Raw genomic sequence first — 26577 nt, 5'->3', positions numbered from 1 at the left:
ATGATTGCGCAGCGCAATTATTTGAATGCGGCCGCATAAATAAAGCTACATACTTTGCTGCATCGCACGGCTATGAGATTTATTGTGAAATTCTTGCGCACTTATTGCAAATTAATAACCATCAATTTTGTTCTCAACGCGAGCTATGCATTTTTCAACGCATTTTCCTCGCATTTTCACTTTTGAAATCGGTTTAATTTTCAAATTACTTGCACTTTTCAATAACGCAAACATTTTTTGATTAAATGATTTAAATGCGTTGCATGAAAAATTCAACGCATTTTCGAAACTGGGTAATGATTTTAAATAAAGCTTACAGTCTAATAACAAGTGGTCTTGGGTAATGATAAAAATATTTATAACTTTTTAAAAATGTGGTTTAATCAGTTAAATTTTTGAATCATTTTTTTCCTCACGCAAAAATTGCAAAATTTTAGTCAAATTTAAAATTTTTAGAATAAATCCCCTGTGCAAAATGGCTCGCCTTAAAGTATGCAGCGTTTTTTAAGCTTCTGCCGATGTGTTACTGCATGTGGTTGGTTTTCGGCTCTTACGACTAGGTGTCCTTATAGCTAACAACCCATCCGAGCACTTACTTGCCATACGGATGCTGGTTGATGTCCGGCGAGTGGCGCATCAGTGTGGCACTCCCGCTGCTCGGCGACAACGTGAGACTGCCCTCGTGGCTGCCGTTCATGCTGCTGGAGCAGGTGGCCGGAACGGATACGGTCACTGTACCGCCGTGACCGCCGCCCATCATCTTCTCCGTCTCCTGGCGGCTGTTGGCCATTATCCGGCGGATCGTGGGCGCGCAGGGAGTGCGTCAGAGGCGCGACTCCTGCGCATGCTCATGTCAGACCTGCCCGTGGGCGTTCATGTGCAGGGAGTCCCCGGCGTCGGGGGGCGTGGCCGAGAGCTGGGCGGGCGGATAGTACTGCAACGAGGCGCAATTGAGATACTGTGCGTGGATTAGAATCAATGCTTGGATGAACATCGCAAGTGCGTTAAAAATAGAACACATATCTAGCACTCTATAAACTGGTTTAATGTAGTACACTAAGGAAAACTAGTATTTACATTTTATTATATTTAAAAGTATTACATTTTAGATTATACCAAGTTAGCTTTATATAAAGAAAATATGTTCTTTTTTAAGTGCAACTTACCCCGACGCGTCCGTTGTCATAGTCGCGACTCGCTTGAATGGTCAATTTCGCCTTGGCGTGCATGGTGTCCGTCAGCGTGCTCCTTTGATGTGAGGACGGCATCCCGCCGGGCACGGCGCTCGACGGACCCAGCATCATGGATCCATTGGCCTTACCCAGACTGCCGCCACTCATGCCGCTGCCCAGTCCCATGCCCAAGCCCATGCCGGAACCACTGGACGCGGAACGCGAATCCCTGCTGCGGAAGCAGTACTCCAGGATGGCCACGAACACGCTGACGAGCAGGCCGCCAATCAGGATGTAGAATATCCCGGCCACATTGCTCAGCGATAGTTCGCTGTGCGAGGTCTCACCGTCCTTGTGGGTGCTGCATTCCGCCTTTTCGTACCACCATTTGTTCCGCAACTTGATCAGTTCGCCGTTCTCCTTTAGCGTCAGCACGGCCAGATTGATGGGGTCCCTGTTGAATGGGGAGCGGGAATGGAAATGAGAATGGCGGCGCTTTGTTAAGTATGTGGGTTAGCTTTCATCTCCGGCTGAAAACTCCCCAGTTTCTCGCCGTAAAAGGCATCAATTTCTGACTCCCCGATGTCACCCAGATTCCGGAACTACACATTAAATAATCTTTGACATTTATAAAAATAAAATATTTGAAAATATTTAATTTTTGTATACATTTAATGAATTATGCTTTAAAAATTATATATTTTACGTAGTCTTGCATATTTCGAAATGAAAAACTAAATAGCCCACTTAAGTTGACCCCATTTCCCCACAGTGTACTCACTTGAGCGCCGAACCGAGCGGCGTGGCGATGCCAAATCCCTTTGTATCCAGATTGCGGCCCACTTTCATTGTGTCGCAGGGCTCGCGGGCGTTCACATACTCGTTTTTGGGTGACTCCACCAGGAGGGCGTACTTGCCCTTGGAGTTGCGCACACGTTTGATCCCCTCATCGTAGGTTGGCACGAAGACGTGCTTGCGCGAGTTCATGTACTCCCACATCTTGTTGTGGAGTCCGATTTGGGAGCGCTGCGGGCACACAAAAGACGAACGGGAATATAAAGTACGGACTGCGGAATACGGAATACGGAATACGGATATAGCGTATACGCCCCTGCATCCCGGGACAATCGAATGCATGCGTATAGGGACACCCGTTTTGCCCAGACATCCATCAGTAGGATGCTGAAACCGAGTGCCTAGTCGGCTACCAATGGCTGTCGGAGTTATATATGAACGTACATAGTATACGAGTATGCCCAAATATATAGAAATATATCTGCTCACATGGCGGGGCAGCAGAGCGTAAGTGTGCTTAAAAGCATCTCAAATAAATGTAGCCATAAAAAATAGAATTGCGTCCCATTTCTTTTGCATTTTTGGCCCGATTGACGGCCGGAGAAATGGAATGTGGATTGCTGAACGGCAGCGGCAAATTGCTTTTTATTTCTCGTCTAACACAAATTAATTCGTGGCCCGGCTGGGGCCTCTCTCAATTTTGACGTCTCAAAAGGCTCAGCCAGCAAATTCCAATGGTTTTCTAGGCCTTGACTGTTGGCTTTTATTGTCTTTGATTTGGCCATTGTGCGGTTGTCAAATGAGTGTGACATGAGTATCCCCAAATTAATTTGGCTGCTAGGCAATCGGGACTAGCAATTCCATAAGTAGTCTATGAAATGGGAAGGTATATAGGTATACAGAGAGAAAAAGGTCTTAGACATATGGTGACCCACTTTTAAATCAAGGAACGTAAGGAAAGGAATTACTTTCCCTCAGTGCATAGTTACCTGTCAGAGTATTTACTCACCCGGAAGAAATCCCACGTGGAGCCGTGCAGCAGAGTGCCGTACTGCACCTCCGTCTGCATGGCCAGGTCCTCCGGTGAATTGATCGGCGTGACCATTCGCTCCACGGTGAGGAAGGCGGCCAGGTTGGCCGTGTACGAGGAGATGAGTATCAGGGTGAAGAAGAACCACGAGGCGGCTGCAATTCGTCCGGACACGGACCTCGGCGACAGATCGCATCCCTGCTGCATGAAGGCGGCCAGCGAGAACCAGAAGGAGTTCCACACGCTGAACTCGTTCACCGCCGCCGAGGAGGAGCTTCCGGAACCGGGACTTCCGGCGGAGAGGGCCGCCTGCAGGGCAGCTGCTCCTGCTGCCGTCTGGGCGCCCGGAGTGGGTGGTCCCGGAGGAGCGGGCAGTGGTGCACCTCCGATGATGCCGGGCGGCTGCTGATTGGCAAGCTGTTCGTGATGTGCATGCGGATCTAAAAAGGGAATCAGGCGGAAAAAGGGGCGGTGAGTTGGCCGCAAAACGAAACCGCAGACAGCAAACGCAGTCTGCTAATGCACAGTGAGAAAAAGTGCACTACTACTAAACTAAAGACCCAGAAAATATTTAGAATGCGATAAAAGGTATACTTATCATAATATAATACATAAATACATATGGTAAGAACATAAAACATAAAAGGTGTTCCAGATAGATGATTAAGACTTACAAAAGAGAAGTGGTAACCCATATTGATTAAACTTAAGCTTTGAAGTAACCTTCAAGAATTGCATGACCTATTATTTTCCCCATTAAAATCCTTTCAGGAACATAATTAATCATTCTAAATTTAGTTCGGTCGCCCAGTGTGAACTGGATTCGGAAAACAGGGAGTGAGCTGTCAGTACGTGCCCATGTCGACTGTCCAAGTTTCAATCATTTCGTTTGGCTTGGCTTTTTGCGCCTGCTCTAATTGATATGCAATCAAACCCATAGCCAAGTCTCTGTTCCCCATTTGCTTCAATTGCAAAGCCATTGACTGTCGGTTGGAGATGTGATGACATTCGTCCTTTTCCCAGCGAGTCCTGCTCGTGAGGCTGATGTGGATGCTGATTTTACTGCCGGCATGGCGTGTCCTTTTCATGCAGGAGCATAGTCCTTGCCAGGTTTCATTTTGCACTCGCCTTTGTCCCACTCTGTGGCACTGGGTCCCTCTGTTTATCTATCTTCGTTTTTACACATTCTGCAAACGCTGCCTGCATACAGAATGTTGTTTACTTTCCGCTAAAATTACATTAAGGATGTTTTGCAGGATGTCAATAGATTGTTATGAACAGCCACTCCACATCGCCGGCTCTGATTCTCTCACAGTGACTAGCTTCCCCAGTTCATACGTACGTATCTGACTCTCGTTCCGATTGTCAACTGAATTCCAGCAAAAAAACAGCAGTGCCAGTGGCAAATTGGATTAAAATAATTGAATTTTCCGTGAAATCAAATAAAATCGAATGCAAAACAAGTCAAAAGTTGTAGCAGATGCATACAATTACGAGATTTTGGGTCTTCCGCCTGGAATCATCGCTTTTTTGGCTTACGCACATATCTCGTTAGGATGCACTCAAAGAAATTGTGCACTTGGTGTGAAATTAAATTGTATCTTGAAAAAGGTGACACAATGGCAATATAGAAACAAATAACGTATGTTATAGGTGTTTAAGGATCTTTAAAACGGAAATCATGCCAAACTTAAATCAGTTTACTTTTTGTAATGAACGTACTATTGTTTGGGTCTTTAGTATATACAAATTCTCATTAATATACATTTTAATATTACTTTAAATACATAGTTGGGAAAATGGTAATTAAGTTATGTTATTCTTAAAAAAAAAAGTTAATGGCCTAATTGATAACTGAACTTCACGTAAAAAGAAAAATGAAATTGTACTCAACTCATTTGCCTTTTCTAAATTAAGACAATTACATTTGTACTAAGCTAATGCCAATTTCTAAGCGCATTTACGTGGGCGAAATCCCCGTATTAAACGATTGCTATTCCGAACTTTTCTTAAGCGAGCAATTTAATTCAATATTCAAATGCCCAGGCAGGTGGCACAAGGGCAGGTGTGCGTACAGTACTCACCTGGCGACTGTGATTGCTGCGGCTGCTGTTGCACGAGGCGCCATTCATGTGGCGAGAAGCGCGACACAAAGAATAGCACGATGCTCACGCCGATGTAACTGAAGATGACGCTTACCTGTTGGCAGGTGAAAGCAAAAAGAGAAAGAAAAGAAAGTTCGCTGTAGGGATGGTTGGTAAACATGAGACATGAAATTCGTGACTGGGGACATGGAAGGCGGCTGGCTGGAATACCTGGCACCTGTGCAAGCAGCCACTGCTGCCGCTGCTGCTGCTGCTGCTTTTTTTCATTAAATTTTCTTAACTAATTGAAGCGGAAGCGGCCGGGGCTTCCTAGAAAATAACGAAACATTAACCTAATGGGGCGATGGCGAGGGGGGCAGGTGCTTTCGCGGCAGGACGAGTCAGACAATAGCACCCAAGGACATCGACAAGAGCAGAAAAGCTGCTGTCGACTATACGGCAACATTTGCCACCGTTGGTGTTGCAGCAACAGAACGGAGAAAAAAAAAATTGGTTGCAAAATAGTACTCGTAGATTTTGGAGTATAAGATAGAGATTTTGCTCATAATTAAGCATTTAGTATTGTTCCTTACAGGACAATAGGGTTTTTTGTAGAATACAATTCAGATACATTTACTAAGATTATGTAAATGTTAAATAATTTTATACATATTTTAATTTGTTTGTAAAGAACCAGCTAAATATATAATACAGCATAGACTTTTCGTACAATTTTCCTTTTAAGAAAGGTTCTTAACAGATTTAATTTCTGACTCAGCACTTTAGTTGTACAGCTGGCTGTCACATATAAATGTTTATGGACTTGTACAACTTTTTTTCGCCCAGTGCAGAGCCAGGTGCTTGTGTGTGTGGGAGCTGTCAGCACCTGAATGGCTGCCATGGCAAGCGCCTTTGTGCGGAAGGAAAGGTGTGTCCTTGTCGTTTTACGCCGCCGCTTTCATATGCCTGAATGGCTTCACCACACTCACACGCTCCTAAGCAGGATTGTGCCGCTTTGAGTGTGTGTGTGGGTGAGTTAGAGTAAGTGTGCAGCTGAAATGCTTCATTTAATTTATGATAAATTTTTTGTAAAAGACTTTTTTATTAGCTTGTTAACTTTGCGCCTTGGCTTTTGCCTTTTCCTTTTTGGCCCGCTACACTTTAGCTGGCATCTTCGGAGCTCAGTTGAGTTACTCCCGACCCCGGCAAACTAATTTGCATTTGTAATTTTTTTTAGCTCATGTCAAATTACGCATTAGCTTTCACTTTGGCGCGCTGTTCGCCGACTTTTATTAGCATTTAATTTTGCGTTTGTCGCGCTGTCAACACTCTTTGACTTCTCGAGATTCTGATTTGGGCTCTGCCCCTTTTTATGAATTTTTTATTGTGCTTAAATTTAACGGCCTCCATAATTTTGCGCATTTACAGCGCATTAGTAGCAGTCGGCAAAAGATGGGTATATGGCCATCTAATTTGTTTAATTGTCTACCCAGTTATCCTTCCGCCGCTCATCCAACATTTTTAGTAGTGGTTGTGAAACGCCCGGGTGCAACATAAACATCAACTAAACGCTCATACAAATTTGATGGCTTGCCATTATTTAAACAAGCCTCGAGCGGCAAAGTTCGGACCAGAGACTAGCGTTAAATTTAAAACTTGACGGCCACGTAATTTCGGGGAAAACAACTCCCATGGACACGAAGTGCTGTGCTGCTGTTTATGCGAGTAATGTTAAAAAAGGCAAACAGTGGCAAAAGCACAAAAAACTTTGTCGTTTACTCTATTAAACTTTGGGAGCTTACGTGGTGCCAAGTTGAAGCCGAAACCAGAAGAAATAAATATACAAGTCGAAACTTTTGCCGCAAACTTTTCCCCGAGCAGCGGACACAGCCTTCTTCGCATCGGGCGGGTAAAAAAAAAGGCGGCGTAGAAAATAATGAAAATAGGGGCGAAAAAAATTGGCAAGCGTAAAAATTACCAGGCAACGGCGGCGAAACAGAAGCAGAAATGAAGAAATTGTTTAAAAACTTTACTCATTTGTATGCAGTGCGATTTTTGCAACATTTTGACTCGTTACCAAAGTGAAAATAAACACATTGCTCTATGTGTTTAGCCTGAGTCCTTTTTAGTTTTCGGTGACGGGAAATAATTAGAAATTTCGAGGCAGTGCCAAGTGCCATAGCAATGAGTAAAATGTTCTTGGCTCCGAGGGCGCAGGTCCTGGACAATCCACAATCGCAATCGCGAAATCCGGCTGTAAAATCTTCAACTCCAGTTGCAACGCTTCGCTGAGCACCAATGACCAATGACCAATGCATGCCGCCAAAGGAGAGTTGGAAAGGGGAAAGAGGATGGGATAGGGAAACCGGGATCTACGGGAAACTACCTAGCATATACGCACCCAAATTTCCTGTGATAAAGGATTCATGAAGCTGAACACGCCGGGCGTCTGCTTCACTGGCTTCTTAATCATGATGGAGATGCCCAGCGACATGAACGGCTTGCTAAAGTCGATGACACGTTCGCGTTCGGCGGTAATCGTCATGGCGGCAATCGCAATATCCGCTTCCTGCAATGCGAAGGAGTTCATTTGGTAGGTGGTTCGTGTCAGAGGATGCGAAAAGGGAAACGGGAAGAAGCACGGAATGGCCGCGGGCGTAGGAACTTACCTTGCGCACCAGCTCACCCACCATTCCGTCCCAGCCGCCATGGGCACTGGATTTCTCCGAGCCGTAATTGCCATCCTTGACCAGGCGCAGCTCGTCTGCAATTCACACACATGGAGAAATTGGGATTATACAAAATACCGATCCATTTAGACAAGAACTTATTATAATCTATAAAGTTAAAGTAATTATTTTTTGGGAAATTTAAGAATGTAGCTTATTCCAAATAATTTTAAAGAAATTTTACTAATTGTATAAAATATTTCAAGCACAACATTTTTCTTTGAGTGCACGGCTATCGTGAGCGGGCTTGCCCTTACGGCCGATTAAGCAGGGAATCGCCCATCGCGCATTCACTTACAGTTAATGCCCAGCTCCTTGGCCAGCAGATCGGCCAGGTCCTTGCAGTATCCCTCGAACCGATTGTTGCCGTGCAGCTTCTCACCGAAGGCCACCTGCTTCAACATGATGTAGGGCTCCTCCAGGACAGTGGTCACGATGTAGGTCCGGTTCTTCTCGAACTCCACGTGCGGACGCAATCGTACGTACTTGGCATTTAGGGGCTGCAGTCCGGCATCGTCATTCCACTCGGCCACCTTGACCTGGGTTGTCAGAAACGAAGAAGATGCCCCCAAAGATTATAAATTACTGAGCTGGGCAGGCCATAAATAATGCAGACATCGACACCTAGATCCCCACATGGGAGCAAACCGAATCGATATTTGCCTAACTCTGAATTATTTTCCATTTCTCAACGGAGAACATCAGAAAGGGCAGCTTATTTTCGTTTGGAGTTATTCATTTGTGTAAGTTACAAAATGTAATTTTAGTAAAAACTGCAATACTTCCAAAATTAATATATTGTTGAATAAAGTTCTATCTTTAATTCGACTTAACACGGAGTGCTGTGTATTTAGACTAAAAGTTGTATAATTTGCTGTTTGTTTCACTTATAATAATAGATTGAAAAGTTGAGTTTTGTTTTTTGGCTAAATTTCTTATGCTACTAAATCGAACTTTAAATTCTGGACTCAAACTAAAACAGCCAAGCTGCCTGTCGTTTCCCCTTCCGAAAATAGCCAAGTGAAAATTAGTCCCCAGATGTGGCACAAACAGCGCAACGGCTTTAACTTTTTCCCGGATGGCTTAACGCCGCGCGGACCATTACACACAGCCCCAAACTACACTAGACAACAAAGCACAGAACACAAAACACATACCATGGCGCTGTTTACTGTCATCTCGACGACGTGCAGCGTGTAATTGACGCGTCTGCCGTCATCGTTGAATTTGATGTCCCCGGTTAGGCCCTCGATTTCCACCTGCGAAGGTAAAGATACCAACAGAGAGATAGCTGTAGTGCCGACTGGGCCGTAAAATAGGAGCATTGTGGGGGAGGGAGTGGGTGGGTTTTTGGCGTATATGTGCCTAATTGCTTTGTCAGTTTGCACGGCTGGCAGGTGTATCGATGTCGATGATGTTGGTACATTGTGTCCACATCATCGTCGCGAACATCAATGCTTCTAGCTCACCTTTCTCAAATAACGCGATATTTTATCGCCGTGCTCCCAGGCATTCACCCAGCCCTTGGCCGTATTGCAGTCCAGTGCTCGCGAGGCCATGCCACCGGATCCTCCGGAATCGCTACCAGCGAATCCACCGCCCGCACCACCATTGCCACCACCTCCACCGCTGGCGCTGTAGTTGTAGCCATCGCTGGACGTGGAGGCCGCCGCCTGGGCCACCATCAGCGTCTGACTGCGACGCTGCACATTGTTCCGGAACTGGTCGGGCTTCTTGCGCAGGATTTTGTTGAACGCTTCCACCAGGACGAAAACGGCATCGTACATTAGCGCCGCCTGGGCCTGAGATTTTTTGATTAAAGAAAAATGTGAGGGTTTCGATTAAAAAATTTCCAAATGGTTGGGTAGTTCGTATATTACAAGTGTCGTACTTTAATTGGAACCTTATAAAATTATTATTATAAATCATAAGATTTACAATGCAAATACAAATTCAGATGAGGATTCTTAATAAATAATTATAAAAAAATGCGGTACTTAAACTGTTTAGCATTTAAAAGAAATTTTAAAATGTTATTTAAAATATGTTAATCATGTTTAGGGTATCCAGGTGTTTACTATAAACCCTGCCAAAAAGCATTAATTTGGGAATAATCCACAAGGAGAGGATGGTGGGTGTGGATGACAGTCAATAAAGCCCCCCGTGGATTCATTACTGGTAAGGTGGTTTAGCTGCTGGCATTTAATGAGTGCATTACACGCTGTTATTCACAATTTTGCGAGCCATTGCCCTCTGGGGCAGAGCTATCTTTTGCCTTATTTAGCCCAACGGAGCAGCAGGTGTTGGGCAACTAGGGGTTAAGCTAGCTAGCCCAAGGCCCCCGGGAGAGTTCATCCACGAAACGTGTCGCAGATTAACCCGCACAAAAGAGCGGGCATAACTTTGATTTAATATTTCGCCGTTGGCTGACTGGATGTGCGAGACCTTAAACTGGCCTACTGGCAGTTGGGCAAACACGGAATGAGTGAACTGAAAAGGGAATGCCACACAAAGGCTTTAATGTGAATTTCCCCCAGCACACACCCACATCCACATACACACTCCCTCACACACACACACGCAAGTCAACTATACAAACAAGTGCTGCCAAAGAGAGCAGCGGTCCGCTGGACCGGAACGGACTGAATAGCAAGGACAACGGTTCAGACCGGACCGGACCATACAGAACCGGACCGGAGAGAACTGTCCTGCAGCTGAATTCAACTAACGTTTAAGCGCCACAAAGTGAAATCTTTGTCAACAAGGATAATGCCAAGGAAATACAAATATAAACAGCCAGCCAGCGCAAAATAAACCAACTTGCTGCTGCCGCAAGGCTGTCCTTTTTACACTGAAAGACATTTAGTTTAGCCACAGTAAGTCTATAAAATGATTATAATGATTAGGGCTCACTTTGAAGTATAAATTTTAAAATTTGCATCTAAACATGCATGAAAATTAGGCAAATAAAACATCTATATGCTTTATGAGGAAAACAAGTAGAGACGAAAAACGCGTGAGAAGTTTTAAGGCATTTTAAGTATCAAGGTTTGTACTTTTGTGTAACTGTTCTCTAAATGCAAGCAAGTTTATTTCCTAGTTCTGTTAACTATCTCTTGCCATAGTGTATATGTCTGTGTCCCAGCAGCATTCACAAGGACAACGGAGCAGCAGCGACAAGGACACATGTGCCTTTGACTGCAAGTTGTGCGATAGCTATCTGTCTCCTGGCCGCTTGGAAAAAGTGAAATCTGGAATCTGTCGCCGGAATACTAGAATACTAGACGAGTATTTGACTACACGCAACACAAACAGAGGCACAAACACAAGTGCAAACAGAGCGCAAAGCGGTGACAAAGCGCCGCAAACTATGCTACAGTTCTGTGTGTGTCTCTCTCTCTCTCTGTTTCTCTCTGGCCAAACATTAAATCCCCGCAAATATTTAACTGCCAAATAAGTGTGTGCTGGCCTCGTTCGGACCGGATAGCGGCTTTGACTATGGCTACTCACCGAAATCGATTCACGGCCAGCGCCCACACTCATCTGGGGGTCCAAGCGCTTCCAGCTGTCGTAGAACTCACGGACCAGCCGCCGATTCGTGTCCACGATGCGGAAGCCCGTGATGTTAATGGCGCCAAATTCGATTATCTCGCTCTCCCAGCGATCGTCCATGACCTGCAATGCAAGACAATGGAATTGAAATTGGGTTAATAAGGCTACAGTGCAAGGAATCGGTGAAAGCAGGGGGCTCAGTCCTTTATGCGTTAAAAATACCAAAATATTAATATAAGCCATTTTATGCACGTTAAATGAACTCTATTATGAAATTTTAATTATACATTATTTATGAAGTTCATGTGGTTATTTGAATCACAAATTAGCTGATGTGCGATACAATGTCTACAAATATTTTGGATTTAATATTAATTTAAACTAATTTATTTATGATATGGAATATATGTAAACCATATATCTTTAATCAAAAGAAAAACCTTTAACAGAAATTAAGCATTTCCTTTTGTATAAAAAAATACTGATAATTTTATAGTTACTAATGCCTGATGTAAATTGGTTTCAGGATCGTTTCTGGCCTTTGTTTCGGGTGTTTGCTGGTTGGGTTTTTGGGGCAGTAACACTTACCAAACCACTCAGCAAATAGTGGTAGGTGCGACGGCCCAGTCGCAAATCACGCACATGCTGGATGAGTATTTGCTTGGCCATTTCCGTGGGGCAGTCCAGGACGATGTGCTTGTTCTCGAATCGGCCGATCTGCTCCAGCGTGTGCAGGAACTCGATGGCCATGCTGACATTAGAGATGCGCTTGACCAGCTCCACTTGGAAGGACTCGTTGCCGGGCCGCAGGCCCTGGTATATTTGCTGGAGGCGCAGCAGACCTGCGGGAGTGAGGAGGGGTTATCAAGTGTGATCCTGTTAATTAACTGAGTTTCGGGGCAAATTTACACACATTCTGGGCCATCCGGTCATATGACCAGATCCAGATCCAGATATATAGATGCATTAGCTGAGGGCACACAAATTACGGCCATCAACAGTTTTGCGAGTCGTTAGCCACTGGAAAGGAATAAGCCCCGGGCCCTTGGGTCCCTGGACGCCCAAGCCCCCAGTCCCTTATCAACAAGACGAACATTTGCAACTCACAGGAAGCCCAAAGGCTTGGATGGGGGTCAGACAAGGGGCTTATACCCATAACCATCCAATCCACCCGACGAGAAATCAAATGCGTCGCGTTATTCACGCCAAAATCTGCTTATGCGAAAAGCTCGTCTGACGTGAATTGAATTTAATTCGGTTGTAAGCTCCTTATTTTATTGAAACCGCTGCTAATCAGCTGATGCTATCAACTGCGCTTATCTCAATTTTCCAGAGAATTGTGACCAGACCTCATTGTGATATGAATAAAGTGCAATTCAGGTGCTATTATTGTGGTAATAATAAGCCATCAAGAGATTTTACATCATTTCTATTCAAAAGAAACTGTTATTAGTTAAAGCAATTTGAGATCTAGTGCACACTTAAAAAAATTATGCATAATCGATTAAATGAAACTTTAAATAGTGTTACCAAGCAAAACTTAAATTGAAAGAACTATGTCCATTGGCCTTCATTTGCTTTTTAGAATGTAAGCTCCTCAAAAAGGATTACAAATCGATTGATTCCACTATGATCTTTTGAGTTTTCATTGAATTTATTTCGTTTAATGCCCACATTTAAGCACTTTCACTTTTAATTTCTGATTTTATTTCTTTTCCGACTAAATCTTTTCCAATCCGCCTACACAACGCTCCAGTTTTCTTTGTCGCCTGGCCCTTAACATTTGCTTTGTCTAAAAATAGGCCACACTCGGCCCCACTCCCCTCATCACCCCCTCCACAAACAAAAGCCAAAGGAGCAAAATCAGTTTCAATTTGAAATTTACCGAAAACGGATACAAGGATGCGCACATGCCACTGCGTATCCAGCAGATACCTCTGGATGGGCCGCCCAGAATTTAGGCCAACTGCGGCATGTTTGCAATGCCAGGGCCCCGAGGCAAGGCCAAGTTTTGGACCACTTGGCAGGAACGTCGTTATCCTTGTGGGCCTTCGTATACAGTATACCGTATTCCGGCATTATCCTCGGCTCCACAGTTAGCACGATATGCGAACGAGAGGAGAATCCTCCTCTGGCAGCGCAATTTGCATTTGTGCTTATTGAGTTATGGCTGCAACTAACTGCTTTCATTCGCACTTAAACCGAGCTTCAGCTCCTCCAGCTCTTCCTCTTCCCGTCCTCCCGCAGGACTTTCCTCAAACTTTACGAGTCAAAACTCAACGATTCAATGCGCCTGGGACCGAAGGAAACGTACAAACAGATAGCCTCAGAGACAGACGGACAGATGATTTGTATTACAGCTACGCAGCAAACAAAGAAAGGCGAAGGACGAGGGGGGAAATGTGAAGGAGCGGCGGAAAACCAAGGAAAAGCCAGCAAGGAAACTGAGTGAGAGGATGGTGAAATCTCGACTGGCTCTCGGTGGATGTCGCATGAGACATGGCGGTGCAACTCCAATGCGCCTTCAATTTATGTTTGCGGATAAAATGGGATTTGCTTTTTGCTTCTTGCTTCTGCTGGATTTTGATTTAGACATCGCTGTTGCTGTTGTTTCTGCTTGCCACGCCCACTGCTACGCACGGGCGTAGCGTACTCAATACTTTTCCAATTTGTTGTTGCTTTGATTTGCACTATGTGGGGAGTACAGTACGTATATATTCCGAAGTTTTAGGGTATCCAAGGGTAGTTCGGGCAATACAAAATTTGAGAGAGAGAAATATCTACACTATTCATTCACTATTCTTTATCCTTGGGACATAGTTTTTAATACCGTACAAAAACTGTTTCTATGATACTTTTAGACAAGATACATAATTTGAATACAAATAGTTGCAGACTGATAGACATCTTTGGAGATAATTTCAGAAAGCGAATGATTTCAGTGACATCTTTTTTAGATTTTTTCAAACATATATATCTGCTGAAATATAAAACTAACAGTAGAAAAATTGTTAAGTAACTACAGTTTGTATGGTTTCATAAAGATGGAATTTCTAAATGCAAAGCACTCTGCATACGCATACACTCCAATCAACTCGGGTCAGAGGATGAAAATCGCCACTCGTCGCAGTGGCATACATCTTTTCGGGGTATCAAATTGTCCTGAATAATGCAGAGACTCCCGATTCTATATCTCCTAAATGTGTGTGTTTCTGTGCGTGTGTGTGTGTGTGAGTGTGTCCGTGTGGATGAGTGAGCGGCCATTTTTTGTGCGCTCCGCTCGTTGTGCAATAAATTTTCTGCCTTGCCTTTTATACAATTTCATTTGCTAGCACTTCCTCCTCTCCAGCGAACCCCATCCATTTCGCTTCCATTCGCATGGCTTGTGTTTGGATTTGATTTTTGTGCTTTTTTCGATTTGAGATTTGCCGCTCGGATTTGGCGTATGCGTATGTGCGTGTGTATCTATGTGTGTGTGTGTGAAATCGGAAAATCGAAAGTGTAATTGAAGAGCATGCTGTTGCGGCCGAGGATTTTGTTTTATTTCATTTTTGATATCAAAACATTTTTGTGGCTCACCCCGCCGCATATAATTCGACCTTCCCGATTCCCGATTTCCCGTTTGCCTATCGACTTTATGGCTCGAAATTGGCATCCCTCCCCGATTCCCAATTCGAATCCGTATCCGTATTCAAGTCCCCATCCGCTCTCGTATCTTTGTGTGTGTTCGAGCATTTCCGTTCGTTTTTATTGTTTTATTTCGAATTGTGGCCGCTGCTCTTTCATTTTCGTTTATGTAACGAATTTAATTTCCAATTATATATATTTTTTCTTTGGAAACCACCGACCCAAATTCAATTTGTTTTCGAGTGGCAAAGAAAAAAAAAAGTGAATCGAAATTGAATTTGAAAAGTGCCTAGAGAAGAAGATTGCAGGGCTTTGGCTGCCACTCAATTTGGCCACTATCTCTCCAGTGGCTATGCAAATCTGTCACAGCCACAGAGCCACGCCCAACTCTCACTCGAATGCGAAAAGTAAACAAGACAATTTGTTATGTTAAACAAAAGTTAGTTTTGCGGAAATGAAGTTTTGCTGCCTTTGATAGCGACACCGGCTCACAACACGCAGATGCAAAGATACACAGATAGGACAAGAGATGCGGATGCGGATCCGGATGCGGACATCAGATATCACACACACGGCCAACAACTAAGACGTTCGGCAGCATATTTTATGGAGAAAGTTGACAACAGGGGATGCTAAATTGTGGATAAACAAATGTAATTACAACGAGAAAAGTTGCGGAAAAAGTGATGGCCATGGGGAAAGCATTGCTGTCGGCTGGTTTTTCATTTCCCGATTGACTGCAAAACCAAATATTCCATATTTTATGCATTAACTGCCCGTAATTAGGATACACCAGAGGGCGGGCCACGCCCCAATTTAGCAGCTTGTTATGGTTTTTCACTGGTCTCCGTTTCGTCCTGCCTGTTGTGCTATCAACAACTTTGCCGCTTTAATTACTTACAAACTGCGTCGTCTTTGGCGGCCTCGTTCGGTTACTGGCGGGAAAACTGGGGGAAATTATGCTGACAAGCTCAAAGGCTTTGCGCATATGTTTTCAATGGCCTCGAAAGGGGCTAGGGGGGATGGGGAAAAGCGGTAGCTGGCAGCATTAAATGTATCAAATAACATGAAAGTGAAAGCGCCGTAAACCCCATAATGGTTAAATTAATGGCAGTCAGTCGGAACTGGAGGCCTCGTCTCCATTTTCTGACCAAGGACTTCTGTTCGTTGTCGTTGTCTTAACGCAATTTGCGCTGCCATTTGACGCAGTTTATGCAAATTCATCTGTGATTTAAATTATGTAACACGCTCTATGGTGGCAACAATCAGCGCTCGCTTATTATTCATGATGCCCACTCTAGCGCAGATTCTTTTCAGATTTTTATATCCCCACAAACCACTCATATTGAACATCGAACTGGTATGCCATATACATATTTGATGTAGATATCGATGGGGATTCTATTTTTTTGGGCCAAAAGACAATCAAGTCTTTCATCTATAAACGAAAACCATTTGCATAATTCTGCAGTTAGGGTTCAAGAGTCGCATTGATTAGCCGTTGGGTTCAACTTTAATAGATCTAGGCGCTGACTTTGGTGTCTTTAATAAACAATAGTGGTCAATCGGCGAACTGCTGACGTATTCATTGCAGCATGAGCAAGCGAATTCTCACATGTCCTTAAAAGAGCTCACGCACCAGGACACGCATACACACAAATACAAGTATCTACGTATTTGTCTCTTGGTATCTGTATCTGTATCTGTGCCGTTGTCTGCTGCGTATTTGTATCTGTGACTCCTGCGTGGAATGTTTATTCCTTTTTCTCGCCCTGCCCCTCGTAATAAATTTCATTTCACGGCAAGTCAATGTGCTGTTAACACGGCAATGGGCAGGACCACGCCTACCCAACGCGTTTCTTCTTTATTCCCAGATTCCTTCTTCATTTTCGGCAGCTGCCAGGACACACATGGCCCACATATACATAAATAAATATATATATATATGTATATATACGTACATGTAAGTAAGACATTTACTTTCATTGCAGACTGTTGATTGTATGCTTTTTCATACAGAAATATCGATGGCAACGCGGCAGACTGAAGGGGTCACGGAAAATTGGGTTCTGGCTTTGTAGAAAACAAGCGAAATAACATTCTTCCCACTCCCTTGTAAAAAAGAACAAATTAATGATTTGGTGAACCGAAAGAAAAATAAAACAAATATCGAATCAAAGTGATTTCATTTTTTTTCGGCCTGTCTCAAGGATCCTTGCATCTGGCTGGAAACCGGCTAGCCGAGCATCGCCACCTGTCACTTTTGCCTGTGCATGTCATTTGTTCTAGTGTCTCGTACGTGCAAATACTTTGCGATTCATTGGCACTGCCTGTCTGTGGAAAATTTGCTTATACGGCTCATTTGACGTGGCTGGCTTGGATGATGTCGATGACTGGAAGCGGGACAGCTGCTCGGAGCAGTTAGCATGTCAAAAGGATGGGCCACCAACCAAGTTGCCAACTTGCCACATTGCCCTATTCGAAATGAAGTTATTTCAGCTCGGTTTGTGTGCTGCTGCTCTTTTGCCATTTCAATCGTGCAAGTGGAAAGCGATAGGATTGTACGACACAAAGTGGGGTTTTTTGGTATATTTTAATGTATATCATTTTCATATAAACGCTTGCTTTTAAATCTACATCCCTAACATCTGTGACTAAGACAAGAACTCAAATCGAACGATCAAAAGTTAAAAGTTCACCATAAACTAGGCCCATAACCAATTAAAGTGCAATCTAAGGTGCTTAACATAATTTTCGAATTATCTATTAAGGACCTGCATTAGCAAACTCATCAATTTAAGACTTAAAGGCTAAGCTCCCGAAAAATGAATATCGCTCAAGACCAAGCCGCGAATCCCGTGTGCGGATTTCTTTAATGACCTGTGGATGTCCCGCCCGCTTTTCTTGTCTGGAAAATCCAATAGCCGGCGGCGGCACAAGTGTTTTTTAGTAAACAATCTCACACACTCGCGCACACATAGACTGTGCGTAAATAAAATGAAGCATAGCCGCTGGGCAAGCACGTATTGGAATTTCCCGGCATCCCAGCGAGAGCGGCCAGCAAATACAATAATTTCACAGCTAAAAGGAAAATGTGTGTAAGCCAATTTCTTGGCCAAGTCGTAAATACAAGCAAGAATAAACTTATAAGCCGCTGGCCCACTTCGCATGAATTAGATTCTGTGGAAGGAGCGGGGGGAAAACCCATAACGAAATATTGTTTGTGTTTGCATCGATGGTTGTTTCTGTTGTGATTGTTCTACACGCCACTCGAAAAATCGTATCTGAAGCCGGCCATTGCCCATAAATAGTGTTCTTTTTTTTTGGAGCATTCAAGGCAAGGCGCAAAATTTTTTTCCTATTTCTTTGTAATAAACTCGTTGGCGCGTTGAATAAACAAAAGGAGGAAGCCATTCCAGGACAAAACAGTTGCCTGGCCAAAAACAATGGGACGTTGAGAAGGCGTAGGCGCTACGTGCCAGAAGTTGCCTTGTAAACATGGCCATAAACCAAGCAGGCGAAATGGAAATTTATGAAAAATGAAAAACGGCCAAGCAATTTTGTCTTCCCCATCACTATTAATTGGCCATATCTCGCACTATGGCCTTAAAGTCATATGCCGGCAATCAGATTTTATTAAGCTGCTAACAAGAAGCCACAGAGTTGATTGAGTGCCACTAAGCATTTGGCACGGCCTAAAACAGCCGATGAGATACACACCAACACAGGCACGAAGTGAAAGCGGGATGAAGAGAGATTAACAAACACAGACAGAGACAGACAATCTGGGAGATTATGAACTGGCTCGAATTGATTGAGTGCTGTTGGCCACCGCAAAAGATTTTCACGTGGCATTCATTAATAATAATAACGCAAGAGCCAGACACTAGACTCCATCCATCCGGACATCTCTTCATGCCCCCAACCATTCGTCGTCGGTGGCCACATAAACCAATTGTCCCACTGCCAATGGCGCAAAATGTCAGCGAGAATGGAGAAATGGAGAAAGGGGACCTCAATGCAGACGGCTGTGTCATTAAACTTTATTTATGCACTGGATAAATGGAAAATGCTTGCAGAAACTTATAACAAAGCAAATTTACGCTGCAGTGACGGAGGGAAAGCGGAGTGCTTACAATTTCACTGGCAGAAAACTAAAGAGCTGTTTTGGACTAAAATTGCTAATAATATTAGTTGTTAAAAATATTATACAAATATTTAAAGTAAGATGTATTTACTCGTTCTTTCCAGATGGAAAGTTGTTTATATGAGTGAGCTTTTGAAAGTTTTTAAACAATTGAGAATAAGTTTAAAATAGTCCGAAAATGTAATTGACATGAGAAATTAATTATTAAATATTAATATAAAATATTTAAAATTTTTCGCACAGTATTTTATATGAAGTCCCTTTCCCGACCCCGACTACATAGTTTGCATAGATGAGGTTGCAAGAAGCGAAAGCGGAAAAATGCTTATTGACTCGCTCAGCTTCCTTCGAATCCGCATCCCCATTCTGCGAATGTATCTATATATCTGTTGATGGCCATGTATTAGTATGCATGCTGGCTGTACTCACCATCGTGGGAATCGTAGAGATAAATTATTTTGCGCCAGCCATAAAATTGTATTGTATCAATGATGGCCTGATGATAATCCGGGCGCATGCTGAGGGCAAAGTCGAGGAAGCCAGACGATGGCGTAAGCACCTAAAACGCGAAAATTATGGAAAACAGCCGCAAATCGGTTGGAGAAGTGGGCAGGAGGAGGCGGAGGAGTGCGTTGGGTAGGAGGAGCAAGGACATGGCGAGTTAGTAAACATGAATCATTATTGAGTGCTCATTGTTGTTGGAGCCTTGGTTTTGGGCTCGTTTCGGGCATTTGCCTGGTTGATTTATTGGGCGAACGGCCTAAGCGAGGCCAAAAGTGTGTTATAAATTTTTAAAGCGCACGCACACGACACCAACACCAGCCAGCCAACCCAACCAACCAACCAGCCGGCTTGGGCCAGGACATCATTAGAAACAAGTGGCCAGGTTGACCGACTTGGTCCCAGCTCGCTAGTATTAATAATGATTTGTACCTGGGCGGCTCATAAATATTTTCCAACTGGCCCAGCTGTGCTGGCGGAGTGCTTTTTTGGGTGGGCTTTGGGCTTTGGGCTGTGCGCTTTGTGCGCTTTTCAAGGTTACCAATTTATATTGCGAGCCAACAGTGCGTATGATTAATATTTCATATTTAAATAGCCAAACGACCTTGGCACTCGCTCTGGTCCCACTCGCTTTAATATTTATTAATGTCTTAATGGGCTCACCTTCTCGGGAAACCAGGGCGTCACGAATGGCATCTGGAAGGTATTCGAGTAGGAGTGCAGCGTGTCGAAGGAGTCGGGCGAAACGGCTCCCAGCATCGAGTATACGCCCCTTGAGAACTGATTGCAAACTGCAAGAGATGAACGGAAGGAGGACATACAAATATGACATAACATTCTATGTATTTTATTGAATGTTTGATAAATCTTAAGCTTGGGCCTTTGGGCACACCATAATAGATAGATTTAAGTTACATTTATGACATTTTTATGTGTTTTAATATTGAATCATTAGTTATAGACATTCAATGAAAACAAATTCTAATTAATGAGTTATTGCTTAAATGAGCTGCTTCAATATTCTAATAGTTGCAATGCATAAAACTGACCCATAAAGAGCGTTGACTTGGATCCTTTACAATTAAAGTCAACAGAAAAGAGATAGAAATTCCAATGATAGCTAAATGTAGACCGAGTTCCAAGGAAATTGAAAACATATCAAAATATGTACATATAATGGCAGACTTGCTAAAAATGCGCATAATTATCACATTTTTTTTTGCTACATTTCAGCAATTTCTGCATCTCATGAATTCAATTCAAAGGTGCGTCAAAATTCAATAACGCCTTACGAGCGAGCTTTGTGTTCATGTTTTAATCAATAGACTTACTGAATATTACTTAGATACTTACTCAGTCGTGACAATTTAAAGGCATCCGCCGTATTGATCACATCCACGTAGGCCTGCAGCTCGAATCGTCGGGATGAGACGTTCAGGTTGTGATTGAGCATCGCGTACTTGAAGGCCGATTGCACCTCGTCGGTTCCCTGCTCGAAAATGGCACCTGTTTCAGGTGAAAGGCAGCGGCAGCAACATGCAAAGATGTGTAAAATTGCTGTTAGTGCTCGACTTGGGTAAAAGTTTGGGCTTTTTTGGGGTAGCGGTAGCTGCTCCATCGAAATTGTCAATTAAGTTCAAAGCAAAGGCACTTTAAACTTTGTAATTGCTTTTGCGCTCGAATTTTATTTGTGTTGTTGCTCTTGTAATTTTTTCTTCGCTTTATTTTTTGTGTTGTTTTTGTTTTTTTTTTTGGGAAAAACTTTGTTGCCGCCTTTCAGACTACTGTTGTTTTTCTCGTTGTTGCTGTTGTTGTGGTGGGCAATTTGAGCCAATTTTTAAGTGGCGTTTGCAGCAAGCTAATAAGCGTGGCGTTTCAGCTTTCAAAGTGGCCAGCAAAAAATTGAGGAATAAAATGGAATAGAATGAAACTGACTCCTTGCAAACTTCATTTTGGTAGATGATTTTTCGGACAAAGAACGACAGAATGCGAATCTTATCTATTTAGAAATTTTGTTGCTTCTTAGCTTACTTAAAATGTATCTTCGAATACAAGTTAACTGCGCAAAATATATGCAGCAATTAGAAATTGAAAATTCATTTTGAAATTCCATTCTTTTCCATAGTAGATATACATTTTAAGGTAAGGTTAGCCCAAGCACTTGAAAACTTTTAACGTAGCCTGTTATTGAATCAATATTTTTTTTTGTCCGAAAAGGTATTCTCCTTGAGAGTTTTGGAAATGGGGAACTTTTGCGCGTTTTTGCCATTTCCCAGCAAGCTGAGGCGTGTGCAGCTGAACGTTTATAAAATAAGAGTAAGTGCCGGGACAAAACCAGGACACGAATAGCTGGCTGCCAGGATGCCAGGAGTGGGTGGGTGGCTGATCCTGCAGCTCCGGTCGCTGTCAGATGCATTGGGCTTACGGTTACGGTTACTCACCTAATGGGATTTTCTCGGTTAATGATGGCTGTGCGCTGACTCCCCACCAACTACCTCCACCGCCGCCACTGCTCCATGTTAGCCATAATAAAAAGCTTGGCCAAAGGCAGCTCAACTTTAAGCCAAAGCGCATTTTGCAGCCCGTTGATACTGCTGCTGATGCTGGCGGTGCTGCCTTGTTGTTATATTGCTATATCCTTGCTATTCCTGCGGAACAGGACTCCTCTTGTTGTTGTTGCTGCTGCTAATTCTGCTTTTCCGCTTATTTTCTGCAGTTGTAGTTGTAGTTGTAGCTTGTCGTCGCTGGCATTGCGAGCATTTTGCCGCACTTAGCGCAGCATTTGCATAATTTGTGCTGCCTGCATATATTTTCGGGTCAGCGTTAATTTTTTTTTTTTTTTTTGGGCAGAAAGCAAAAAGGTTGGGTTAAAGTATGTTAAATATATCAGATGATTTTCGGGGAGATTTCGTGTTGGGTTATCATGCAAATTGTGCCCCGTGTAAGTCGCTTAAATTTTTCGGCTTTGTGTGCTTAATTAAACGTTTCCTGCTTATTGGGGCAAATTAGTGTGTATTTTTTAAGAACGCCCTTTGAGCCACCCCCCAAGCTATAGCTATTCACTCCGGCACGCGTTGGCCTGCACGTGTCCCCAACACCTGGAGAACTGACAAATGCACGGGGAGAAAAGTCTAAAGCAAGTCACTCATTTGGAAAGTTATTGCCTTGAAATCGTACTATCGTACAAAAGCTACATTTTAATTATGGCTAAACAACTTTCTAACTGAAACGTAGCAAGTAAACTAAAGTTTTAATATATTAGGTTATTATTATGACTTTCGTTGACGTTATAAAATTGATATATATTGTTTTTTGGGTAAACCAAATTTAGCTGAGGATTTTAATATGATTTTTAAACAGAAGATGGGAGTACCTTGACTAGATAAATATATTTCTTTATTAAATATATTTTGGCAAGGCTAATTATCAGATAAAAAGTAATTCATTTATGCCGCCACAATTGCAACGATTTACAGTATTTTCTTGCTCTGTAGCAACAGGTAAACTGGCAACTGGCACCTGGCACAATGGCAGCCGACTTGGCAACTGTCGCGTTTCATTCACTTTCCGCTGAGGCTCGCATTTGTTCGAGTGTGTGTGTGCGAGTGTAAGTGTGGGTGCGAGTGAGTGAGTGAGTGTGTGTGCCCAGTGAACTGTATGCAAATATGTACACCTGGTCTATATGCGTGTGTGCGTGCGTGTGTCTCCGCCTGCGAATCCTCTTGTGCTGTTGTCTTTGTGCGTTGTCAGTGTGTCACTGTGCCAGCAGCTTGTGCAGTTATTGTTGCGCCTCGCCGCCCACCTGTCCTCCTGCCACGCCCCCTTTCACCTGACGCCTCTGCCGCCCCTTCCGCCACCCTTTGGCGCATATCCCCCAGTCGTTATCCTTTCGGTTCGCTGAATGTTTTTGTGCTGATTTTGCGCTTATTTTAAATGTCTTTTATGCATGTTGTTTTTTGTACGCTGTTCGCTCCCTTAGCTGCTTTATTTTTGTTTACGTTTTTGTTTTATGCTTTTTATTGTTAATTATTTAAAATTGCAGAGCTCAGGCTGACTGAATGACTGCCCGCTTGGTTGTGTGACTCTGGCGGTCGGTCTGTTGTCGGTATTCGCGAAAATGTCTGTTTTCCATATCCCTTTGGCCTTTTTTCCCAGGGTTTTCCGCCCCCACATTGGAGCCAACCGAAAACGCACGCTTATTGGAATTTTATTTTTGGATCGCCGTTTTATATGTGGGGATTTTTTTTTTTTACGTTTCACGTTTGCACTCCCCTCGGCTTTAATAATGGTTTAATTTTTGAAATTGTTTTTAAATCGGCTTATTTGAGGTGGGCCGCACACAGCTGGGCCCCATCTGCATGTATAAACTTCCTTCTCGTTAGCTCTGCCGAATTTTTTGGACTCATGTATTTTTCAAGGATAAATATTCAGAACTTGGGCATTGCTTATCTGATATTTCGGGGCGAAATATATAGATTTAAGTTGTGTTTTACTATTTCTGTAAACATTTTCCATAACTAATATATGCACAGATTTCATCTTTACGAGAATGTATGAGATAGTAAAATAATATGGAATGGTTGCCAATAATAAAAGTCACTATTTGTGGCTTATTCTACTACAATTTCTTGTTACAATTTCGATGCAGAATTTAAAAGGGAATTTGTAATTAAAAGTTAGGATGGCAATATACGTAATTAAAATTGAAACAGAAACTGATTGGGCTAACTAAGTTATCTGTGAATCAAGGGGGTAATAGAAAATCCCCAACCGGAGTTCATTACCCCCTGTAGAGCTGTATAAACTCCATCCTTTGAAGTTTGTTTTGCTGCTTAACCACTCTTTAATCATATCAGTTACAGTAACTAATCCCCGGGTAGTGAAATGGGAACCCTTTCTCCGCAACTCTGGTCCCATTCATTCATTAGGCAAACATTGACCGAAGCAATCTACATAAAAACCACTTGAGCGAAAAGTTGCACTCCGTTGTCTGTTCATTGTCTATTTTGAGCTGGGCCCATAAAAACCAGAGTCCAGACCCGGTTGCCCATCCGTATCCTGGGAGTTTGAGTTGGTGTAGTGGGTGGTGAAGCACCAGCGACATCGGGATTATTTAGCGCATTTAGAAAATAGGTTAACAGACGCTTTATATTCATATAGCCGGGGCACAGCGAACTTTATTCGTTATAATGACGTTGGCAAAACTAACGCAAAGTGCGACGAGAGTCGAGTCGAGTCTCGGCCAGTTTCCATTAAACGAATGATCCCACTTAATTAAATTTAAATTAGTAGCCTAAAGTTGAACGTCACGGACGTTTAAGTGGCAGCGAGTTGAAGAGCGGGACTTGGCTTATTTAGTGGGGCCGAAAACAAAAGCCGGCCGAGATAAGTGAAACGAATGAATGGACATTTAGGCCGAAGGAGCAGCAGAGTTGCTGCATCGTTGTCTTGCGGAGCAGCACTTCCTTTAATTAAATAATTATTTTGTAGCCACTCGCTGATTACTTTTTTCCCCTGTCTCGCCTCTATTCATTCGCAACTTAACACGTTGCTGGCATCCGGAGATACGGGTTACTGTCTACGGGATACGGGATACGGCAAAAACTGAGCCGGATCCATGGAACTGACCTTTGCGAGTGCCCCCAGTAATTTACAGCTCGCCAGATGATAGGCATCGCCCGGAGTCGGGACCTTCAAAATTTGCCTTTCAAAACGAGGCGCCCCCGCAATGTTTTCCCTTTTTTTCCCAGTTCGTTTTGGTTTTCCCTTGTCGACGGGCACGTGCCAACCGTGAATGGAAAAACAAAACACGATGGCAGGTATTTAGCGAATCCGGCGAGATAAAAATGTAACAGGAAAATTATTAGGCCGCAGATAAAATCCATAATATAAGGCGTCTCATTTGCATTTCAATGAGGTGATTAGTATGCCAATGTCATGCCGAAAAGGCAAGGTAACCATGCCCAATAATTGAAGATATCAGTATTTTTTTTAGGGGAACCTGCTATCAATACCAATTTATAAAGACGACACTTGATTAGATCTGTTATTTTTTTTTTTTGTTTTGGCATTTATTGTCTAATGTCTCTCTTTTCATGTTTCGTGTGCCAAAATGTATTTGCGTTATAATTAGCTTAAGTCCCGCAGTGAAAAGAAGTACTCGTGGCAATCAAAGACAAGTGACCCGATAATTGATAATTTACTTTTTGTGCCTCCGAATCTGACAACTTCCCATGCCAACGACAGTCAAAGTCACAAATAATGAGCACAAATTCCGCTGTTTATATTAATGCTCGTCAATACCCAAAGGTCGCAGTCACTAAGTCATTCCCGCAGTCAGCCAATCAGTCAGTCAGTCAGTCATTCAGTCAGTGAGTCAATGGGACCTCGACAAATTTGGCAACTTACAAAAAAGAGGGCCGAGCATTTGTCGCTGTTCATTTGCGGCTTACAATTCCTTCCACTCCTTCAGATTTATTTTTCCTTGGTCCTTTACTTTTTTTTTTTTTTTTTGGTTTTGTTGGTGGCTTTGTAAGTTGTTTGGTCACACACAGCACACTTAAATTGCGGCTTTTCTTGCTTAGCTTTTTCTTCGATTTTTTTTCTTTGGGGCGAAACTTGAGAAATATTTGGGAATTGGCTCTTAAGCGACTTTTACATTTGCATAAGCTGGCACACAATTTTTAAAATGATTGCCGCTACTTTATTATCACTTAATGCGCGCTCGGTTTTCTTTTTGCTTAGCTTTATCTTTTCCTCCTTTTTTATTTTATTTTTTTTTTTGCCCAGCGGTTTCTTTTAACACTCGACTCGATTTCGGTTTTTGGGCCCGATCTGTAGTTCGTTGGGGTCCGTCTTTCGATTTTCCGATTTTCCGATTTCCCTAGACCGCTAGAGAGCCAGCATCCTCGAGACTTTCCGCCGTAATCGTCCTGTTTGA

The 26577-nt window shown here is 43.1% G+C and overlaps 1 protein-coding gene across 2 annotated transcripts; it reads right to left on the bottom strand.

Annotated features, from left to right (window-relative positions):
• Window positions 1-843: 843 nt before the first annotated feature.
• Window positions 844-26577, bottom strand: LOC117141409 (glutamate receptor 1). 2 transcript variants are annotated; one of them, XM_033304832.1, is made up of 17 exons: window positions 26046-26577; window positions 22079-22437; window positions 20991-21143; window positions 20301-20428; window positions 19566-19695; window positions 11951-12204; window positions 11321-11485; window positions 9280-9612; window positions 8968-9069; window positions 8109-8349; window positions 7751-7845; window positions 7483-7650; window positions 5082-5196; window positions 2977-3437; window positions 1954-2198; window positions 1167-1626; window positions 844-958 (listed from the first exon to the last, which is right to left on the bottom strand). In XM_033304832.1, the coding sequence occupies exons 2-17, from the start codon at window positions 22209-22211 to the stop codon at window positions 854-856; spliced, it is 3288 nt and encodes a 1095-aa protein (XP_033160723.1). In that variant the 5' UTR covers window positions 22212-22437; window positions 26046-26577; the 3' UTR covers window positions 844-853. The 2 variants fall into 2 exon arrangements, with proteins under 2 accessions (XP_033160723.1, XP_033160724.1); XM_033304833.1 differs by lacking the exons at window positions 844-958; window positions 1167-1626; window positions 1954-2198; window positions 5082-5196 and having other exon boundaries at window positions 3200-3437.

Source organism: Drosophila mauritiana, chromosome 3L (assembly GCF_004382145.1).
Source record: "Drosophila mauritiana strain mau12 chromosome 3L, ASM438214v1, whole genome shotgun sequence".
NCBI lineage: Eukaryota > Metazoa > Arthropoda > Insecta > Diptera > Drosophilidae > Drosophila > Drosophila mauritiana.
Note: the sequence above shows the minus strand (reverse complement) of the source record. Positions and strands in the feature narration are given on the sequence as shown.

Coding starts and splice junctions, on each gene's coding strand:
- LOC117141409 (XM_033304832.1), bottom strand. CDS start 22,211: ATGCGCTTTGGCTTAAAGTTGAGCTGCCTTTGGCCAAGCTTTTTATTA. Junction 20,429..20,990: donor CTTTAAATTGTCACGACTGA/GTAAGTATCTAA, acceptor CATCTCTTGCAG/TTTGCAATCAGTTCTCAAGG. Junction 3,438..5,081: donor GCAGCAATCACAGTCGCCAG/GTGAGTACTGTA, acceptor TTCCCTTTTTAG/ATCCGCATGCACATCACGAA.